General features: G+C 39.4%; 1 protein-coding gene across 1 annotated transcript in view; it reads right to left on the reverse strand.

Annotated features, from left to right (window-relative positions):
* The window catches only part of WDR27 (WD repeat domain 27), a 142,838-nt gene that overhangs the window by 35,293 nt on the left and 83,202 nt on the right, over positions 1–24,343 (reverse strand). The window contains exons 22-23 of the mRNA XM_061624421.1: positions 19,927–20,024; positions 14,696–14,798 (exon numbers count right to left, since the gene is read on the reverse strand). Coding sequence (XP_061480405.1) covers positions 14,696–14,798; positions 19,927–20,024 — 201 coding nt within the window. The remainder of the gene's footprint in view (positions 1–14,695; positions 14,799–19,926; positions 20,025–24,343) is intronic.

Here is a 24,343-nt window from a genome sequence, read left to right on the forward strand (position 1 = left end):
AAGAAACTTCAGTGTCTTAACTCATCAATATGTAGGAAAGCCAGATCAGGAAGAATTATTGGCAACCTGCAAAGAAATTTCTCTAAAAGGAATTGTGCATTTGATTCCTACATGGTTAAACAACTTAATGGTTACTGCAGAAGTCAATGTACTACAGGAAAAGACCATAACTTTTCATCTCATCCAGTGAGATGGGTCAAAGTGATGAGGGAAGCAAGAAATAGTAATTTTATTTAAAGGTTTTATATCCCATCTTTCTGTTTTGAAACTGACAAGAATAACAGAACAATTTTACCTGCTCAAGTTGGTAAAATAAGTACAAATAACAAGATAGCAGCATCAGCACTCAAGCATTTAAAAAGGCCCAGGTAAATAAAAAGGCATTCGTCCATTGTCTAAAAGCTATTAACTTTGGCAGCAAGTCAGCCTCCATAAGCAAGATACCACTTCTGAAAAGGCTCTTTCCCCAATTGCTATAGTATGGAAGCAACTGTAATTTCATGGCAGAATTAGTGAAAAGAGTGTGTGGTTGGTTTTATTTGATCAGAAACTACCTTTAGATTCATAATTTCCATGGTGTAACTCTACAGTGTGTGGCATATAGTTTTGATGATGTCATCAGGATGGACGCCATCAAAATTCACAAAATCATGAATATCTCTGTAAATAGTGGACAGATTTTAATTTAAAACATCTGTAACTTTAATCCTTACAACTTTAACTCAGAAGTCAATAATTTTTATAGATACTTGTGTATTTATAAGATCAACCCTATCTCTATACTAGTTTTTGGTTTTATACAGGTAATAAAAACAGAACAAAAAAAATCCTATTGGAATTTATTGTTTTTGTGTAGTTAAATTGCGTATGTAATACCTCATAGGTAAGTATTTTAATAGGTAATGTTTAATAGATGACAGTTTTATATTGATAGTAATAGGTAATAAAACTGCAGTGTTATCAGCTGTATAAAGTCATTCAATATTGTTTATTGGAACTGTTAATTGTTAATGTAACACAACGTAACTGTTCACACATTGCATATCCTAAAAGACTTTAGTCAACGTGGTCACCATCATCATCACTATCTTCATTATCAGAATCTGAGAGGTCCGGTCCAATGTGAGAATCATTATCACACAGGTCATCATTTCCTCCACATTCACACATGTCTGTACACGGTAGGTTACTGGGTAAGCATTTACAGGGTGGACTGCATTAACTGCAGAATTGAATCTGGTGTGTGCTGCATGTCACAGAGAATGGGAGATATCTGTCCATCCTCCATGCTACATCCATGTTCAACAGGAGATGTAAGTGTTGGACTTTCTTGGTCATCTTGGTTTCAAATCGTAGCTTGGTAGTTAACCCTCTTCACTGCAGGTATAAAAGCACCTCATGCAGGTGGTAATTTTTCCCAATTTGTCTATTTCCTAGAAAACATGGACCAAAGTAACTCCACAAGAGTGGCTATCCCAGTTCTTGGCTGATAGATCTGACAAATGAATGCTTCCAATTTATCAAATACTGTCTGGGATTGTGTCTTGTGTTCCTAGTGTTTAAAGCAAGAAGGGTGTCTTTGGTCACTGTAGTGAATGCTTTCCAGTATGAAATCTTACCTTTCCTTGACAAAGTACCTGTGCAATCAGAATCAGACAAGATGTGAAACGCAGGCAATGCAGAAGCCTTCAAAGGGCCTAGTGATTGAAATATATTTGCAAGTGTTATAACATTTTTGAAGGAGGAACAAAGTAAGAGGAGGAAGTCTTGGATAACTTCATATAGCAAGAACCAAAATATCAGTTCCTGTGCAACTATACAAGCTTTTTAGATTCTCTTTCCGTGCCACTGATGGCATGTAAAATTATCTTGGTATCTGCTACTTCCTGGGTACTACTAAGAAACCCCAAAGAACAATGTGAGGCAGACATGTCTGTTCACCATACAGCTATGAAGCCCTTTCCAGTCATTTTTGCATGCTGAAGCATCTTTTGAGCTAGGTACGCAGTTAACTCATCTTTGGTGCTAATGTGCAAAAGTAACTTCTTCATAGTAACATTTGCTTGTTCGTCCTGTGCATGATTTTGTTCTGGGTAGGTGATATCCCCTGGAATCTCTTTTGTTATGTCATACTCTTAATAGAATTGTTTTTATATCTGTCAAACACCAGGTGTATTTCACCATGCTCCCAGTACTTGCTCTGAATTTTTTTACTGAATACATCAGCCAGATCTTTACATGTTTCAGTATATTTTTATTTCTCTATAGCTTGTAGCTCTGCTATATCATCAATAACTGCAACAGAAAAAATGCTTTCAGATGTGATGTTAACTGTTTTAGTGTTTTGCTGGTTGTGCTAGTACTTTGTGTTGGTGGTAGAAGTGACATCAAAATTTCAATTAATTTGATTTTTTGCTGACATTGATGCATAGTCCCATCGATATTCAACAGTGATCGCAATACAGCGGAGAATTCATAGTGTCCTGATGTTTCACGTAAATCAACTTGGTGCTGTGATCTAGCTACAATCATTAGTTGGGAAATAGTGATCTGTCTGCACTTAACTCTTTAACAACACCTGCCACATTCATTTTTATTTTCTTCTTGGCAGCTGAACACAAATGTAGTTTGTTCTTCTTGATCAGATCCCATAGATTCATGGTACTAGTTTCTGAAATGAGTTTCTGTGTTTTGAAATCTTCATAGAATCTGGTATCAAGAACACGCAATCACCTAACATCCTTTGTAATTTTTTCACTGAAAACCACCTTGGCTGCAATGTTAATGTGTTCAGGTCTGTCATATGAAAATCGATTTCCAATCTGTTTCAGCTGGATACACTATTTATTGCCATATCTTATTTAGTGACTGCTTCTTTTGACTTCTGATTATGCTTGTGCAATATTGCTGGCCCTAATGGTATCCCTGCCATGCCTGACATCTCTTCTGACTTTTGGTCAAGTATTGGTACTGTTAAAAAATAACAGGCCAGGCCCTGAGGATGCTGTGTAATACCTACCAAGCCTTCTGCAGCTTTCAAAGCTCTATTCTAATGTTCAAGTGCTTCAACTCCAAGAGCACAGAATGGAACCACAGTTTTCCTAATAACCCAGTTACCTTTTTCAAACTCCTTCCATATTTCAGGGTCAGACTCTTTCAAAGCACATGCATCAGCAAGGTAGTATGCCATCATCCCAGAGTAATTGTGTAGATCTAATGCAAAGAAATGCACAATGATTGCTTCTAGAGATGAAATATGTACATACCAGTCACCACTCCTAGTAGACCTAATTATTTGCAACAAACACTCCACCGTTGTCATGTATTCTTGCATCATTTTAAATGTTGGGTTTGATTGTCCTTGGATCTCATCAAATTCCCTTATTTGTCCAGAGAGACTGCATTCCTCTATACTGGTTAACAGATCTTCAACATCACTGCATTTGGTAAAGCCAACCTTCTCACAAATTTATTTGCATGGATGCTTCTTAAATAATATTTCTAGGTAGCAGTCATATACTGCAACAAGTGTATGTGTGTGAGCTTCTACAGCACGTTGAATGTGTTTCCTCATGATAACGTGATGCACAGTATTCTCACTGTACCAAACATCTCACAATTCAGGAAATCTAGATCCATCAATGTAAGTGCCAATTGCATGAACACCTTGCATATGTACACTTCACCTGGCTGCAAAACAAATCAATCAGACAGTGCTGAGACATTATTAGTTGTTGTACAAGCTTATAAAGAACAACATTTAATGTAACAACTCTTTTGATTTTGGTCCACAAATGTGTTCAGTTCAATTTTCCAGTTGTTACAAGAATGTCAAGTGAATTGAATAATCTGCCAGGGTAATGGGTATGATTTGCAGAACACATGAATGTGTTATTTGCTTAGGAACTCCTTGCAATGCTACATTGAAAGCTGTCCAGGTCGGAATGTTTGGTTGAGTACTTTGTTGCTCAGCTTCATCAAGAGCTTCTGTAATCGTTGCATCTTCATCTTCCCTGTCTGTACATTGTTGACTCTCAATATGCAAAATACTAGATTTTTGCTATACTTTCCTTTTTGCATAGACACCAAGACAAGTCTTGTATTTTGAAATATTTTCAAATCCTTTGCTTTCCAATTGACAACAGTTTCTTTAAAAACCGTACTCTTTGGCTTTGGGATTTTTGGACCATGGAAAGGAATGAATTCTGTCATGTTGTAGGGTAGTTCTTGTAATGAACAGCTTATGCATGCCTGCTTTAGAGAGTGCAATGGGTTGTAATTCATCTTCCTCATGACATTCTTGATACCAAGTCATAACAGTTGCATGGAGAGTTCCCTTACCATCTGTTGTTGTTGCTGTGTGCCTTCAAGTCAACTACGACTTATGGCGACCCTATGAATCAATGACCTCCAAGAGCATCTGTCGTGAACCACCCTGTTCAGATCTTGTAAGTTCAGGTAATTATCTGCAGCACAATAGACAAATCTCCCCTTCACAAGCTTTGGTAGGATGTATATTCCTCCATTTTGTTCCATGTGACACAAAATCTCATTAGCTAAAGCTGTCTCAAACCAAAGAACTTTACTATAGTCAGTTGACGATCCTAAACCATGTATAAGCTGCACCAAGAATTTGCTATGAGTTTTTGAGTTTATTGTTATGCCGACAGCAGCCTGAAGTAGACGGTAACATGTATGCCTTACTGGAGTTGTAGTGCAATATGAGGCTTTCCGTCAGGCACTGATACGTAAGACTTTGTGACTATACAGCTGTCCTCTGGTCCAAACGTTTGATCTCACTCTGCATGATATCAAACTTACTTCTCTCACTTATACATCACTTGAAGGAGGATATCTGTTCCTGCAGTACTGCCTGTCTTACTTGGTCCTCAGATATAGAATCTGTACATTTCCACTTCTCTGTCAGTATGGTTTTCTGCAGTATTTTAGAAGCTTTATATTTGAGTTTAAGTTGGCAGCTGCTTCTGCATTTGAAAGTACTGCATCTTTAACTGATTTCAAATGAATACACTGTGATTGGTTTTTGGAAACAAGATCGCTAAATTCTATGTCAATTACAAAAAGTTCATTTTCTGTTAGTGTTTTCAGGTTTTCTGGACATCATGTTTTCCTCTTTAACTCATTTTGAGTAACATATTTCCCTGTAATGTCTTTCAACTTCTTCCATTGAAAGAATCTTACCTTCTAAAAGGGCCTCTACTAGATTGTCAATAAACTCCACCTGACTTTCACATTCTGCCAAATTAGGGGTGTTTGAGCAGGGTTCTGCACACTTCCCAAGACATTTGTTATATTTCTCATGTAACATACTGAATGATAGGATATATCATATGCATGAGCATCTTTCAGATCAATGCACCCACTCAACTTCAGTTTCCATTGGCTATTCTCACTTAATTGAACCACCTCATAGATCTTCTGACCCACATCCATTGTTGAAACAATTTGTAATGGATGCCTTCAAGCTTCTATCACAAAAGAAGCAGGCATTCTTTTGTGCTTGTGCACCTTTTGACCTCATGCAGAAAATCTAGTTCCTGCTTACTGTGCTTTCACCAGCTGAACATTCTGCCACTTTTTTATTATATCAAGCCTGTAATCTTTCCAGATTACATGTGTGCATGCACTGCTTGTAATAGGACAGATGCCACTTGGCTTTGTATAGTATAGTTCTTCTGGTGTTGTATTAACACAAAATTCTGTCAACAGTTTGTAATTTCCATCTTCACATTTATGTCAAGTTTTACAGCATCCAGTAGTTTCTGTGTAGATTTTAAGTTTTCAACCAAAGCCTCCTTTTGTTGTTCTTGACATAACAAACACAATTCAAAGTCTATACCAGTCATGTGTTTGTCTTTGAATGATGAAGGGTGACCAATCTACATAACTATCCATAGTTCAATTATATTTGTTTACCTGAGACAAACAGACAAAATTACAGCACAATCAATATGACACTACAGTATAGGCTTACAAACCAAGAATTGTGTATATAATAACAAAGGTACAGTGAAAATTATTAATTTTTGGTTTACACATTATTTTGTAGCTTTGTGAATTATCTTAAAACTGAGACCTTAAAAATTAAAATCCATCTGCTATTTATGGAGATATTAATGATTTTGTGAATTTTGATGGCAGCATCTTGATGACATCATCAATATTCTGTGCCATATATCAGATACATCTTAGAAATTATTGTTACTCTGTAGCTCTCTGATTTATCTTTAATTGATACATAATAAATTAAAATCTGTCCGCTATTTACAGAGATATTCATGATTTTATGAATTGTGATGCTGGCCATCTTGATGAATGAATGAATGAATATTTATTTTTACCCCGCCCTTTTTCCAAAACTGGAACTCAGGGCGGCTTACAAATAAAAACTACACATAGGTAAAAAACATACAAAAATATACAATTAAAATAGAATTAAACGATTTGTGACATTAAAACCATGAAACTGTTGACCATTGAACCGCACTGTCACTGAGTCTGTTTTCCATCAAGTCTGAAAAACTGTAACTAGGGGGGAGTTATGTCTTTGCCCAGTCTGGGAACAGACTGCCAAGGCCGTTGCTATGGTAACCATCGTGATAGACTGGGAAAAGTTCTAGCAGCTATCTGTGTTAAGCTGTGTCTTCTGTGTATTGCCTCTGAACTGAGAGGTTCTCTTCTGTGTTTACCTTTGGAGAGAGATGTACCAGAAGGGGGGTGACTGAAGAAACTCTACATGTATTTACTCTTAAGCCTTTGGCCATAATATCTTAATAAAGACTCTTAACATGATCTAATGCTCTGAAGAAGTTTCTTGCTCAACTTAACTCCAACGTAATGTATGCTGTTTCACGCAACAACGCACACACGTCAACAGAAACATATACTTAAGATACTAAGACAATTTAAAACATTAAGAATAGGACGACAGATCAATACAACAGACCTTATGAGGCCCTATCTTAAACATCTTCTAGTCCAAAAGCCTGTCGGAATAAAAAAGTCTTTGCCTGCCAACGGAAGGATAGCAAGGAAGGGGCCATTCGTGCTTCCCTAGGAAGAGAGTTCCAGAACCTGGGGGCAGCCACCGAGAAGGCCCTATCTCGCGTCCCCACCAGTCGCGCTTGCGAAGGTGTTGGAACTGAGAGAAGGGCCTCTCCTGAGGATCTCAATGCCTGGGCAGGCTCATATGGGGAGATACGTCTGACAAATAGCCTGGACCTAGGCCGTATAGAGCTTTATAGGTCAAAACCAGCACTTTGAATTGTGACCGGAAACAAACTGGCAGCCAGTGGAGCTGTCATAACAAGGGGGTTGTATGGTCCCTGTAACCAGCCCCAGTTAGCACTCTGGCTGCAGCTCTTTGTACCAGTTTAAGTTTCTGAACAGTCTTCAAAGGCAGCCCCACGTAGAGCGCGTTACAGTAATCTAAACAGGATGTAACTAAGGCATGCATCACTGTAGTCAAATCAGGCATCTCCAGGAATGGGCGCAGCTGGCGCACCAGTCTTAGCTGGGCAATGCACTCCTGGCCACTGCAGAGACCTGGGCCTCCAAGTTCAAAGCTGAGTCCAGGAGCACACCCAAACTGCGAACCTGTGTCTTCAGGGGGAGTGTAACCCCATCCAGCACAGGCTGAATCCCTATTCCCTGATTTGCCTTTCAACTAACCAGGAGCACCTCTGTCTTCTCTGGATTTAATTTCAGTTTGTTCACCCTCATCCAGTCCATCACTGATGCCAGGCCCCGGTTCAGGACCAGGACAGCTTCCTTGGCTTTAGGTGGAAAGGAGAAATAGAGTTGGGTGTCATCCGCATACTGATGACACCGAACCCCAAACCCCTGGACAACCTCTCCCAGCGGTTTCATGTAGATGTTAAATAACATGGGGGACAAAACTGAGCCCTGAGGGACCCCATATGTCAACGGCCAAGGAGTGGAACAGGAATCCTCCAGCACCATCTTCTGGGTTCGTCCCTCCAGGAAGGAGCCGAGCCACCGCAACACAGTGCCCCCAAGTCCCATCCCGGCAAGGCGGCCCAGAAGGATACCATGGTCGATGGTATCGAAAGCCGCTGAGAGGTCCAGTAGAACTAACAGGGACACACTCCCCCTGTCCAGCTCTCTGCGAAGGTCATCCACCAAGGCGACCAAAGCTGTCTCTGTCCCGTAACCAGGCCTGAAACCAGACTGAAATGGATCCAGATAATCCGTTTCATCCAAGAATCTCTGGAGCTGGGCAGCCACCACACGCTCTATTACCTTACCCAGAAATGGAATGTTGGAGACTGGCCGATAATTACCCATTATAGAGGGATCCAGGGAGGGTTTTTTCAACAAAGGCTGTACAACTGCCTCTTTTAGGCACATTGGAATTCTGCCTTGTTGTAAAGAGGCATTTACCAGTCCCCCTCTGGCACTCTTAATGAGCCAGGAAGGGCAAGGGTCTAGCAAACATGTGGTGGCTCTCGCCTCTCCAAGGATCTTGTCCACATCCTCGGGCTGTACAAACTGAAAAGAATCCATTATTATTGGACAAGCAGGAGCCAAAGTTACATCCCTTGAGACTGTATCAATTTTAGCGTCCAAGTCAGAGCGAATCTGAGCAACTTTATCTGCAAAGTGCCGTGCAAATTCTTGACAGCGGGCTGTTGAGTGGTCTATATTACCCTCTTGGAGGCCTGAATGTAAAAGACCCCTGACCACTCGAAACAGCTCCGCTGGACGGCTCCTGGCAGACACAATGGTGGCAGAAAAGAAAAGTTTCTTCTTTGCCCGTACTGCCACGGAGTAGGCCTTCAAATAGGCTCTAGCCCATGTTTGGTCAGACTCATTCCGAGTCTTCCGCCAACGTTGCTCTAGTCCCCATCTTATTCGTTTCATCGCCGCCAGCTCCCTGGTAAACCAAGGAGCTGGTTTGGCTCCACTCCGTGAGAGGGGATGCTCCAGGGCGATCGTGTCCACTGCCCTGGCCATTTCCCCATTCCAGAGGTCAACCAGGGCTTCGACAGAATCACCTGCCAAGGTGACAGGAAAATCCCCAAGAGCCATCAGGAAACCATCTGGATCCATCAGTCTCCTGGGGCGGACCATCCTAATCGGTCCCCCACCCCTGCAGAGGTTCTGAGTCCCAGTGAGTCTAAACCCAACCAGGTAGTGATCTGTCCATGACAACGGTACTACAGAGAGTTCCTTCACACCAAGGTCACCATCATCCCAATCCACACAGAAAACAAGGTCCAAAGTGTGGCCAGCGGCATGAGTGGGGCCAGATAATACTTGGGACAGACCCATGGTTGTCATGGAGGCCATGAAGTCCTTAGCCACTCCCGACAGAGCGGTCTCGGCATGGATGTTGAAGTCACCCAATACCACAAGCCGTGGGGACTCCAACACCAACCCCGAGACCACACCGGCTAGCTCAGGAAGGGACACTGTTGAGCAGCAGGGTGGGCAGTACACCAACAGAATCTCTATTCTGTCCCGGCCACCCAACTTCAAATATACACATTCAAACCCTGAAGACTGTGGGAGAGGGCACCTGGTCAGGGAGATGGTATCACGATAGATCACTGCAACTCCACCTCCCCATCCCCCAGGTCTCGCCTGCTGTTGCATGGAGAAACCTGGTGGGCAAAGCTGGGAGATATTAACCCCCCCAGCTTCATCCAACCAGGTCTCCGTGATACAAGCCAGGTCGGCGTGCTCATCCAGGATCAAATCCTGAATGGCCGTTGTTTTACCATTCACTGACCTGGCATTCACAAGCAGCATTTTCAACCAAGGGGAACTGTCACCACAGCTGTCCAGACTATTTGAATGGGGAGACAGTTTGGGGGCAACCAACACCCTATTACGCTTCCATCTCCCCCGATGACATAACTGTCTCCCCACTCCATATCTCCCTCTGTCCTCCAAAACATGAATGGCAGCCCCCTGGTTCCCCTCCCCTCCCCACTTATATTGAAAACACATCCTTCCTTAACAGCAGGCAAGACTATACTCTTAAAACCAGCACCCTACAACTGACAGGCAAGTATCAAACAAATTAAAAAAAACCCTCAAAATAAAATGGCTGGATAGCAAGTAAGCAAACCAGCTAATTCAGGTCACGATCCTAATCCTGCAAAAAGCAGGAAAACCCGATGGAAAAGCCAAGTCCAGGCAGCAGCAACAGAGCACCCCAACCTCTTCTTCTTCCTCCTGCAGCCTCCAACAAAGCGTCTATAGTCCTCCTTTTCTACTGATATTGATCCATACCTTGCAGGGATCGTGAGGCACTGGGGGGGGTAATCGTGGTGTCATCAAAACTATGCACCACACACCATAGAGTTACATCGTGGAAATTATGTACCTACAGGTAGTTTCTGATCAAACAAAACCAACTGCGCATTCTTTTCAGTAATTCTGCCGTTGGGCGTGATTTTTCTACATGTGCTGTTGGACTACCATCTGCTTGATCTCTGATTACTTGGAAAAGTACCTCAGATGATCTTAGCAGCCAGGCAGGTTTGTTTAAAAGAAAGCAGTTCTTATTTAAAGAGCAGGATGTAACCTGATCTCTTTGTTAATGTAAATCTAACCAAAGTAGACCTGACTATACCCATTCCAAGAAGCCGCTGAACACCACAGAAGTAGGAGCACTTCCTCTCCAGACAGCTGAGTAGATTACAGTCTGGGGCTTTCTCACATTGCTTCAGTGAACATAATTCCAGATGTGAAGATAGGGAGCACAGAAGCAAGAGAAAAATTCCTTATAATAACTACTATCTATGCTGATTAACCATGTTCATGTGATCACAAGCTTAAAGTTCCTGAAACTATTCAAAGCAACAGAGGAAAAATTAAAACAGAGAGAACATTAGTAGCTGCTAAGTTAATTTGTTGGAATCAGCACCACAGTGTTCTTAAAAAAATCATGTGAATAGCCTGAGCCAACCAGATGCTGTGCCAAGCTATTCTTAGTGAATAGATCTCCAACTTTTTTTTTATAAGGAGAGAACAGGAGGCTAAGCACCTGAAACGTTTGTTTACGATAACATAGCACAGTGAACTGTTTCTGTATCAAGGGGAAATATGGTTTCCATTTTGTTTTTAAGCAATGCTGCCAACATATTTTTTTCCCTATCAAACACTTGTGGAAGGCAGTTTATAATTAATAGCTCTACTTTTATTGTCTCTCTTGGCTTCTTATTCATTACATGTTTCTTTAAAAGAAGAGGTGAAAGCACTACACTTTATAAATGCAACTGCATATGCCATAAATATTAATTATCATTGCAAATTTATTGGAAAGAGCAAACTTGTACAGCAGATTTGTTTCTAGATTCCACTATTTAGAGTCAAGAATAACATCACTGACAGCCAGCAGAGATAGTGGGGAGATGGGAGGGAGACCTTCTTTGCACAGCATCACATACGCTTTTTGCAGCATCGTAGTAAAATCCATGCTGGGTGTACAGGAGGATGTTTCTATTTAAACTGGGTTAGCAAACAGTGATTACAAGATGCAAAACTCAGGATGGCGGTCATGCTACAACCTAAAGGAGATAGAAGGAAATTAGCAGCAAGCCCCACCTTGAGGAGCATCCTCTTTCATATTATTGTTTCACAAATATATGGAGGAAACTGCACAGAACATTCCTCCTCGTTCGAATTCATGTTTACATATACATATATTAACAGATTTTAGCCAGGCGCTTTCCTCATAGGGGTACCCCAACCGCTTCAGAATACATGTTGTTTTTCTTCAGGACAGTCTAATTATTATGAGGGATAAAAAGGTATAAAAAGTTACAACTGCATCTGCTCTTGGAATGTGCTGAATTTTATTTATTTATTAGCTCTATAATCTTGAATGTATGTAAGAAAAAGATTTTGAAACACGTTTTAAACTTTGTCTCCCACTCCCTTTACTGAAACCTGAAATGCCCCTATGTTTCCAAAAGATTCCAACTTCAATTTCCCTCATTCCCCAGTCTTCGTCTTCTTACCTACTCGCCAGATGCATACCTGGATTTACAAGCCATAGTTGTAGATTCACACAAACAAACACAAAACCCATGAAATCATGAAGAAACCCATGAAATCTTGAAGTAACTGATGAAATATGTAAGGTTCCTGTATTCCAAGATCCAAATGAACACAGAGTTATTAATTCAGTCCAGACAACAAGAACAAAAAGAAGACAATTAAGAGGTCAAATTCCTGAAAGTTCAAAATGGTATAACAAGCAGCTGAATAGAAAGTTAGTCCTGTAATCTGTTTGAACATAGCTGACTTTTGATTATTGTCTCAGAACTTCAGTCAAACAACAAATTCTTCACAGGCTGTTCTTACTTCATATTGCACATATCATTGTTCAGACAAGCCTAAAAAATAAAGACTGCACAGTTGATGATCATTGTATCGATATACCAAGACCTAGTATTCTTCTGCCTAATCCCAGATGCCTAGTATTCATTACATCTCATGACAAATAAGGAAAGGAAAGTACTGCACGTGCACGGCCTCTATGCCTGGATGTCCGATATACTGATGAACTCGCAGATGGAGAGGAGTGTGCGAGCACGGTTTTTTGTCTGCATTAAGGGGATGTTGATTTACTGAGGGGAGGGAACAAAGAAACTGATGTGAACTATCTACAAAGGACACATGAACCATATGTACAGATGACACTGATCTAGCAATAGCTTCATCTGTCTGCTCAGTGTGCAGGTATGGAAAGTTGCAAGGCAATGTCTACAAAAATGTTTTTGGAAACTCCAAAACCATTGTGCTTCAAATGCTTAGCATATGTACATAGCCTGCATCTCCATCGTCTATTAGTTCAAAACACATATAATGCAAAACAACTGTTTAACATAGCAAACAGAAGAAGAAAAAAGTGTAAGGGTAACATTTTGAAAATGCTTTCTCAGCTATGGGCAACCTCAAATATTTATACTATTGATTTATGCAATAGCCAGTTTTCTTGCCATATTGTCTTCAAGGATCTAAGAAGATGCCCCATCAAGTATATTAGTATAAAATATTCACCCCTTTAATTGCTAACAACATTTTCCAATAACACAAGCAACCCAATACTAACAATTTTATAAATCATAGTATAAACCATGTTTATTTTATGAAATAATCATCTAAACATTTAAATAACTGAGACAATTTGTCTTTTTTTGAAGACGGAACACAAAGAAATGCTACAAGTGGGATACAGAGGTAAGCAGAAGTTATGACTGGGTGTGTAGAGACAGCAGCTATTGTTCTCTAAAAGTGCACACATCACATTGTGGTCAGAAATATTTGTTTTTTCTGGGCTGAGCTCAGGGAAAATTAATTCTCTGGGCTGCAAGGAGAAGCTAGAGATGCATAGCAATGATTGCAACTGTGATAAAACTGCTGGGGGAGGAGAATCTGCACAAAGTCATTTTTACCTTTATCTGTGCACACTCCTAATGATGAGAATATGAATGGATTCTCATAAACCACAAAGCTTTCCCTTACTTAAAGTGAATAGGTGAAAGATGAGCAACTATGGCAGACTCAGATATTTTCATACATGTGAAGAAACTTCAAATATTGAAAACAAAAGGATGTAGATACTTTCTGAATAGATCATCCCAGAAGAAATAACCCAGAAGTAAGCCATGCATGCATTATTTTATAAGCAACATCACCGATGGTCTGGTAGTTCTTACGATTGGGCAACATGCCATCAAAATACCAATGAGCTACCCTCTTTGGGCAACATGCCATCAGTCAGGTGGAACAAAAAATGTCAGAAGAAACTGGGGCTAGAACCAGCCACTGGGAACTGCTGAGAACAGGTTCCTTCTGGTTTGCCACAAATGCTGTCTGGAGGGCAGTCAGATTCCAGTCTTTGGAGTATAGCTCTCTAAGTGTACAGTATGCTAGTATATACATTTCCAGGTATATGCTCTTCCAAACTTCTCCAGTCTCACTGTCAACTTGCCTTTCCAGACTTGCAAGGTCTGGCATAACATTTCCCTTCAGTCCCATTATACTTCGATGTGTATCTCATGTATCTTGTACTCCTAGCTGCCCACATCTCAGCAATGACACAACCTTTTTTAAGGTAATGTTACAAATTACCTTGTACTAATATCACAATCCTAAATTGCAGCTGAAGACTGGATAATAATAACTGCTATTATCAGAGTATGGAAAGTAAAGGAAAATTTGGTCAAATACACCAGCACCAATGCATATTCTTTTAAAGGTGAAGGGGGTTCCCTCATCAGCAGACAAAGAAGATTCAAATCCAATTTGTGGTATGATAACTGTCGTGGTGTGATAGCTGCCAAAAATGACCACCCCACCTCAGTAACGAATCTCAGGTTTGGTGGTGTCACCCTAATCACACTGTTATGTCTCATGTCAATATCAGCGGCTGGCTGGGGCAGAGAAGTGCTGGTGTGGGAAATAATAACATGATCAGGGCAACCTTACACAATATTCCTTAAGGATACCAAGGCAATGTGGAGCCAGAGTATAGAGGAATCATTTTGGATTTTGCTGATTTGGCAACTGACACACCACTCGCATAACATAAGAGTTAGGCCACAGATTTCCCTTTATTGCCAGAAATATGCAGGCCACAACACTTTCTGTGCTTATAGTAGCATATTTCGCCAAATAGGTTGTTAATACATACACATTTATCTTCAGATCCACAGGCAATGAATTGTCCACAAGGAGAAACAGCAATTCCGCAAGGGTGACAGTGGCTACTATGGCCTTCGTAACGCCGCTCACACCTTCAGAAAAGGTTTAAATAAATAAATACTACAGATACTACATAAAAAAGTACTACTTCTTTTTTTAAACAATTAATAAATCACTTCTAGGTATAATCATTTCAAGAAGGCTCACATCTTCTGTGCTGCCCTGGGCTTCTTTGGGAGGACAGGTACAGTAGAAATTCAATAAATAATAATAATCCCATCTTTTCCCACCCCAATATGCAACCTCCTTGATCTACTACAGCATACATATATTTGATTTCCAGGGGTTGACAACATAGACAATACATGTCAGCTGTACCTTACAGTGAAGAGAACAGGTTAAATGGATGTTAAATATATCAAAGCTACACTGGCTACTTTGAGACAGGTAGTTTCTGGTGCTAATGATCATTGCTGTAAGCTACAAGCAGAATTGCAATTGACTATTGGTGATACTGCACTTTTTCTGTATGTTCATCTCACTACATTGCATCCGTATCAGTGGGCATGTAGCTGCTGGGTGGAAAAGGAGAAGGGACGGACCAATTTACTGGGCAACCATTTGAAGCTCAGCACACATTCATTATTTTATCATCCCATTTATTTTTTCAAATCAGTATTTTAATTAGTCCTAAAACACTTTTCTGGCTATATATTGTATATTTTAATATTCACAAAATATCACTTAAATTAAAGCGTTATAGCACTATTACACCATAATCCTATTTTGAAAACAAATCCAGAAGCCACCATTAATAATATTGGTTGGATCTTATATTCTTTCTACCTGGTCTTGATTTCATTTATAGTCTGCAAAGTAATACAACACACCTGTCTCTTTCACAGCTGGATCTTTTTGACCTTGCTTTGTAATAGTATTTCCACTATCTTTTCTCCTAGCTCCATGGCGGGGGAGAGGTAGAGCTAAGCCAACCCAAGATCCACTAGATCCCAGCATGTCTCACTGCTGTTGGGCAATGACATGGGTTCTGATTCTGACCTAACATACAATCTGGAAAAAATAAACAGTGATGGTTCATGCTAACCAATGTTAAGTGTTATTCTCAGTTGACAGACATACACACATTTTTTAGTATGAAACATCACTCATTTTTTCTAGATTGGACCTTCTTGATGGCCTCCACTGGCAGGAATATGTTTAGTGGACTATGGAAGGCTGGCTCAGGTGGCAGAACTGAACAGAGGGACACCTCTGCTCAGTCCACCCCCACCCCACCCGGCGTAAAGGGTGTGTGGATTGCTATGCCATTTGAGGTATTTGCAGTCTGTCTTTCACCCAAGAGTCCCAGTTAATGTCTGGTAACTGTATAGCAAACCAATTGCCAATTTCTTTCTACATTCTCCACTGTATGCTTTGTAGCAAATAATTTACAAAATATGTAGGATATTTTAATTCTCTAAAAATGTACTGAGGCCATAGTCTTATTTACATGGTTTTCCTCTTGTAAAATTATACTTCTGGAAAACCTTTGGGTGTAGTTTTCATTAATTACAGAATATTAACAGCACACTCCACAAGGTCTTTTCCTCTGTTATTACTGCTATTCCTACACAGGAATCTAAGAAATGAGTATTAACATTATCTACTGCTGTATCTATTTAAAACAATACATGCGTGATAAATATGAATCACTAAGGAGTTCAAAGTTCTTTATGCTATTAAATCTAATAAGATTAGTAGAGTATAGCAGTCATAGTTGTTAATTATTATGGATTACAGTCACCTCGGTTTACAAGAGGATAATTTCTGTTTTTGATCTTTGATATGAAACTCAGTTACTGTCACTACTAGTCATGATGGCTGCATGCCACTTCCAGGATTAGAGGCAGCATGCCTCTGAAAACCAGTTGCTGGGGAACAACAGCAGGAAGGAGCTATAGCTTTCATGTCGTGTGTTCAGGCTTTCCAGGGGCATCTGGCCACTGTGGAAAATAGGATGCTGGGCCAGACAGGCCTTTGGTCTCAACCAGCAGGATTCTTTTTATATGCTTAACATTAAACATTTATTCTTATTCCTCTCCTTACATAAGGGCTTCTAATCTTATAGGCAGCAAGCAAGTACTCTTCCACTGGTGAAAGGTTTTGAGACAGCTCAACTGGTTTGCTCCCTGAACCTTTCATTCAAAAGTTCATGACTTCTAGAATTAGAATTCAGTTTCCAAGGTCTCCAGTAACTCCCTAACCATTCAGCTAAAACTGACGTCACCTGTGATATCAGGCCCATTAAGTCATTGGCAGCTGTGGACGTGACCCACCAACTAATGTGAACCTACTATGACTTCGCATCACATCAGCCAATGGTACTGAAAGAAGCAGAAAGGAAACAGAAATAGAGAACAAAAAAAGCAGGAGGGAGGAAGGAGGACTATCACAAGAAAGGATTGATAACATTAATGACGCATCATACTGCAGGGCCCTTAGGTACACTACAACTAAACTGCTTACCCAGATTTTACTTTTAACTATTTTACCATTCATTTGCTTTCCTTAAATTAATGTTTGAAAAGGAGGCAGCAGATAAGTGACCAGTGAAAAAATTTAAATTTTTTCATTGTTCATACATTGTAGTTAGACCAGATGATTGCAAAAACATTATATCCTTATGTTTTTGCAATCAATTGGTCTCTAACTACAATGTACTAACAATTGAGTCCAACCCACAAAGTATCTCATTTTATTACTTTTGGACATTTGGTAGTGGTAATAAACCTTTACAGTTTGGCAAGTTCTTACAAACTCACTAAAAAAAAGGATTAAATTATAAACCAATAACCAAAAAAATGAAGTAAAGCTGGCCCCTACATTCTTCCAAAGCATTTTTTTCAAAACACTTCACTTGGACAATCTCTACAATTCAATAATTTACAGCAGTCTCCCCATATATGCTCTTTCCTGTTCTGCTGCTCCAGTTTGTAATCCTGGGTATGAAATGCTTTTCAAGTCAGATAAAATGAAATAGGTTTTCAAAGCTAAACGGGTGTGCTTCATTACCTAATTCCAATTTTAAAATCCCATTGCTTTAAAATAGGATTCACCTCCATATACGCTTTTCAAAAAAAATCTTGTGACTTACAGCCATGTCTCTGGTTGAATGTGCCTGAATGTAAAACATGTCTGCATTTCTAGGTTCAAACAACAAAGACTTGTATATCTTAAAGATGGGTAGTGCAATCCTAACTAGGAAGATACACCAGGAGGCAGATTTATTTAATTAATTAATTTATGAACCACCCTTTGCCCAAGTCACAGGGTGGTTTACACCAGGCAAATAGATTTTTTAAAAACAAAATCCATAAAAGCCATAATAACAACATATCTCCTATATAAATTTAGCTGCATTCAGACTGGGGGCAGGGTTATGCGGGGGCAGTGTAAATCTTCATTTTCTGCCCTTCCATTGAATCCCATAGGGTGAATTTTAGTTACAACTGAATTTTTGATAGTATAAATTACACTGAAGTCTGTGGGGAGGACCAATATATGAAGGGAATTAGGACGTAGTGTAACATTCTCTGCCATGACCGCCCATTTCCCACCCTTGAGAACCCTGTTTTTGCCCTTTATACCGGCCTAAGTTTCGCCATCTCCACTTATGCCAGCAAGGCTATCCCTCAGTCAGCGTAAGTGGATCTGTCAGGATAAGTTATTTACAACAGCTTAAGGCCAGTTTTTGCCAGGGGTGCAGGGTAGGAAGATACACCATGTCACCCTCCATGGCAACAGTTGTCACGGGGAATAGAATATTTGAGGGGGCAAGGAAAGGATTAATGACAGAAAAGGGTAATGGAGAGAAAAAGGAGCTGGAGCTGCTGGGAAATAAGGACATCTAAGAAGAAAATCTAGGAAGGATATAGGGAGAGATGATAGGAACGATGCGGGACAGAACAGTTGTAAGGAGCAAGCCATCCGGCAGCCTACATCACACATGTCCAGGAAGCTACGTCTTCATCTAGTTTTATCCATGCAACAGGAAGGGCTCTCCAGAAGCAAAGGGACTGAGCAGCAGGAGAAGAGAACCCAGGATTTGGTTTCTTCTGTGAGATCTTAATGTTTGTGAGGGGTTTCTTCAGTAATAGGAACTTATGAAGCTGAATTATACTGAGTCAAGCCATTGGTCCATCTAGCTCAGTATTGTCTGCATTGAGGAGCTCTCCAGGGTTTCAGAGAGGAGCCTCTTCCAGCCTTACCTGGAGATGCCAGGGATTGAACCTGGGACCTTCTGCATGCAAAGCAGATGCTCTGCTACTGAGCTACAGCCCTTCCTCAAATAAAATAATTGGGGATAATAATTCTCAAATAATAAAATACTTTTTAATTTTTTTAAAAAAGAGCCTGAAGTGCTTGCTTGGATTCAGCATACACCTCCCAGATTTCCTGAGCCTTAGTCACACACCACATTCTAACCCTTCCCAGATGGTGAGGAGCAATTAGAATTCAGCTTAGATTTTTAAGATCTGCCTGTATATCTGCCTTCTGGCATAATTGCCTAGTTGGGATTGCTCTGCCCAGCAGCCTTCCTCAACCTGATGCCCTCCAGATGTTTTGGCCTCCAACTCCCATCAGTTCTAACCAGCATGGTCAATGGTCAGGAAAGATGTGAGTTGTAGTCCAAAACATCTGAAGGATGTTCTATTCTGGTCTAGAATAAAAGTAGAATCTGTAGTATATAGAAAAAGACGTATTTTGTACAGTAAGGCCCCGCTTTACAGTGCTTCACTTTACAGCGCTTTGCTAATGCAGCGGTCTCAGTTAGATGCAATTAGACTAAAGCCCCACTCATACGGTGCTTGTTCCACTTTTATGGCGGTTTTCGGGCATCGCGCGCCATTCTATTCAATCAGTTCCGCTTTTCAGCGGGGGTCTGGAACGTAACCCACCATATGAGTGGGGCCCTACTGTAGTGTGCAAAATCATCAGTATACATTTAGACATGTGCACAAATGGAAGTGTTGAAAGGAATTTGTATAAACATGATGAGAAAAGAGCTATATAAATTTAATGTGATAGAGAGAGAAAAGGGCTTTGCTATTAACAAAAACAAAAGAGATTATCCGAGTTTCCTTGAGTCTAGTAACACTCCAGCTACTTTTGTCACAGTTGGCATTTACACACAGGCTCATACAAATAAACTATTGTTACCTGAGTGTTCTCAAATCCCAGAGCTTGATGCCATCACCAATGGCTGTTGTTAAGAAAAGATTGTAAGCTTCATATTGCTGACTGCTAAAAGCAGATCCCTGCAAAACATTAGTTTAAAATTGCTGAATCCCATACGATAAGAGATTGTCTCCATTTATTAAATTGCACTGAAAATTATGTATGGATCTTGGCAAAGGCTGAAGAATTTCAATTGTTTGCAACAGCTTTCACATACTGTAACAACTGTTTCACATACTGTAACAACAGGCTTATCAATTTCTCTAATTTGCCTGTTGAACTTTGAGAAGGCTAGTCACTTGAACGTCCAAATTATAGGTATTATGTCAGGAGCAAAAACGAATACCTTCACTGACATCAACAGGAGCTAAAACCTAGAAGCTTACTTAACACAGACAATGCTAAAATAATGTGTAGCTAGGAAAATCATTAGGAAGAACTAAGGGGTTATTGTCAATATACCAAGTATGGAAACTACTGGCAGTGAGAGATGAGATGTCTTCCAATATCCAGCACTGACAGAAGGATATTTTCCTTCATGCTAAAAGTCATATAAATATTAGAAGATATGAGATCTAGCATTATCAGTGCTATATTTCCTTACAAAATAGTAATTGTGAGTCCCTGCCATGAAGAATTTACAGCCGCTTCATATTCTACGAATGCTTATTGACAGTGCAATTATAAGTGTGCATACAACTACAGTTGTAGAAACCATAAGATATTGCTTTGACCTGAACTGATTCTCAGAGAGCTTCTTCTCCCGTATGAACAACTTAGGGCTTTAACATGAGCTGGAGGAATTCTGCTCCAGGTACCATCTATTTAAGTTTGGTTTCCATTAGGACCTTTTCAGATGAGACTCGGGATCTGGGAAATACTCTATGAGAGGTTCATTCATATCCCTTTCTGGTCTTTTTTAAAAAAAATTATACTACCAGGCCTTCAGGAATTAGCTGAAATCTACTGGAAGTAGGCAAGCATATGTAACAGTCAGAGAACATCAGACACAAACTGATAAAAATTGACATATACAAGATAATGAGATAACATAATGACAAAACAAGTACACAGAGCAGTCAAAGGAGAGTTTTTCCCCTCTGCTTCCTAAATTGTATTGAAAAGAAACAAACAAAAAAGCTGCCTGTTCCAGTAACATATGAAAAGTCACAATTCAAACAGTAAAACAACCGAATTTCAGTAGTCCTTCTGGATGGAGCTCTGAATAAAGAAGAATCAGCTTCTCTGGACTCCTTATACAAACTGCAGTATAAAAGAATATGAACCACAAATTCTCTCCCTCTAGTTCCACAATGACAAAAGTTTATTAAGTGGAATCTTCTTAACCTGGCCAATCAGCAGAGTAGAACCACTGGAAGTATTTTTTTTGATGGTTGTTGTAGCTGGGTTTAAACTGTTTATATTGTTTTACTTTTTAAAAAACAGCTAAATTAGTTTACTATCATTTGAACTGAATTCAAATTTTTATTTTTATTTTTTGCTAAAAGGCAGCATATAAATACCTGAAATAAACTAAATAAAAATATACACAAACATAAAAATGGTAGAAAAAGAGTTGAATATTAAAACAATTCAAAGCACTTGAAACAGCAAGTGATGAGTTAATTCCTCTAATATAAATGGGCATAATTTTTACTGCCTTGAATCAAAATTTTACTCACTCTTATCAAGCCTGATTTGCCTTGCAGTGCAATCCTGTATCTCTCTACTCAGAAGTAAGTTCCATTGAGTTCAGTGGAGCTTACTTCGAGGTAAGAAGATGTAGAATTGCAACTTTAAATGCCAGGAATCTTCTAGCTTTCACAACTGCTGGTATATAAATGGGAAATGTTCTCTTTTATAGTCAACAGCTATTCAACACCAACATTAAAAGTACCTGCAAAACAGATTATGATAACTCTAAAACCATAATAAACACTTGAAATTTATTTATTTTCATTTATATATCATAATTTTCTGTCAACTAGTGGTACTCACAAAGTGTACAGAATAGCTAAAACTGTATAAATCACAATAAAACAATTTTAAAACCAACAATTAAATATAAAACCCAATCAACCAAGCAGTAAGATAGCCACAAAAGATATCTGTAAAAATCCAAGCAGCAGGGGGAAAAAAACTAGCACCAATCATCATCAACCAGCACAGAATGTATTTTTATAATGCCAGGTCTTAACTAGGTGCCAAAATGCCAGTAGATAGGTGGCTAAGCAAGCTTCTATAGACATAGTTCCACATCACAGGTATATCCTGGAAAAGTCAATGCCAGGAAATCTTTTCTTAGTGAATGGCCAGGGTTAAGATAATTTTCACCATGTGTACTTTTCTGCATTTCATTTCCTCCTGACCTCACTGCTTACAGTTCCACTACCCACCCCCTCCATATGTATATATCTAACTGCAATGTGAGATAACACTTCATGTATCTGATGAAGTGGACTGTAATTCATGAAAGCTTGTGCCATAATTTGTTAATCTTAAAATGCCACAAGACTTTGCTGTTTTATCATAGAGAAGGTACTTTTTTGTTTTATCAGAACTTGTCATAATTTGAACTTACCACACATATTTTGCATTTTATTTTATATGCTTATTAATTAAATATTTAATGAATAAATAAAAGTCACTTAAAAACATGCATGAAAGGTAGCAGGCAAGGCAAGTTGAAGTACCATTTGCCAGTTCCGAGGGCATCATCAACTTTCCTTGCATGCCACATGCCCAGTTACTCTGTTATGCTGTTTTTAATGAACTCAGTCAAAATAAAATTGTAATTTGTCCAAAGGGGTGTTGCTAAATGTTATTGGCCCCAAACTGGACACAGATTTACTAGGCTCCGGCCTCTCCATAAACATTTTCAGTATTGAAAATCATCAGAGGGACTTGCTTTCAGGATCCTCTTCATAAAGGAGAGATGGGTAAACGTGGGTATCTTTTCACTTAGAGAGGTATGCTTTGGTAGTGTACATTCCAGATGGTGATCCCTGTAGTGATAGAAGCTGTTCTCATTCACCATTGTTGCCCTATTAACCAAATGTCTGCAATGTCTAATCAGCACAATGGGTAGTATTCAATGCAGTCCTAGTGGACCCATGGAAGTGAATAGACATGACTAACTTAGGTTCATTAATTTCAGTGGGTCTACTCTGAGTAAGACTTAAGTTAAATACAACCCAATGGTAGCAGGAAATAGCCAAGTGTCAAGTATCTTCAACTGTTTTGAAATTGATGTATTTCTTTGAAAATGGAAGGCCCTTTACTGAATAATGTTCAGTTTCAGCAACAGATTAAGTTATCCCTGCATGAATAATATCCTGCAGTTTTATCATATATCAAGGGAAGAATGGATAAGATAGTATAGCTGTGCATTATTACTACAAGATGGCAAGCTCGTGTCTCAGTTCTTTGGCAAGTATTATATATTATCTGACAGTTCTCTTGCTAAGCAGACAAAACTATTGCTGAATTCCATATTCCAGTCATATGAATTTTGGTGCATAAGATAATGCTTTGCATGAAGGTCACAACTAGGATAATAAAAGTGTTTGTTATTTCTCTGCAAATCATTTCATGCTCAATATGGTTAAGAGCCAAATGCCTTAAATGCATAAACCAACTTTCTAATTAGCACCCCCAATAAATACATGTTCTTTATGCTCTAAGCCACAATCTAACACAGAGTGAATCATGCTTAGGCCCATGGATTTCAACAGGCTGAAGAGCGTGCTTCACTCTGTGTTGGATAGTGATCTTTGTGCCTAAGAACAAAATAATTGTTGATTTTATATGTAATGGTACCATAAAATGGGGGCATCATGTTACATTAAAAATGAACAATTTATTAAAAACAGCTGCTTTAATATTTTTATTATACAGCCACGAGAATGGCTGTATACTATAGCCAGTGTGGATTTTTCACATTCCGCAATGTTAAATTGAAAATATCCCCCATGCCATTCTGATGCTTCCCATAAGCTCAATTCAAAACAAAACCTTACAAAACTTATAGTCCTGAACTCAGAAACGCTTACTTAACAACCCTCTCAATTTTCATGGCAATACACAAAACAGTCAGAGAAAATCAAGAGTTCAAAGTCTAAAAAGAGGGGGGGGAACAGAACCCTTTTGGACTTTTTTCTCAGAGTTCTCATTATCCGCTGAAATTCATTAAAAATCAGCCATGTTCACAGAGTACCTGGAATCCTATTACTGATCTTGCCCCATACTTTGACCTTCATCTTCTGCAGTTTAAAAGTTTAAAAATGCATGGCTGAGTTTTAATTAATTTAATAAATGCTGCATTGAACTGAATGATAATGTCAGGCATGCTCAGTAAGAACCAACTGTCAGTGTTCTAAAAGCAGACTCACAGCTGCTT

Source organism: Rhineura floridana, chromosome 4, assembly GCF_030035675.1.
Source record: "Rhineura floridana isolate rRhiFlo1 chromosome 4, rRhiFlo1.hap2, whole genome shotgun sequence".
Taxonomy (NCBI): Eukaryota; Metazoa; Chordata; class Lepidosauria; order Squamata; family Rhineuridae; genus Rhineura; species Rhineura floridana.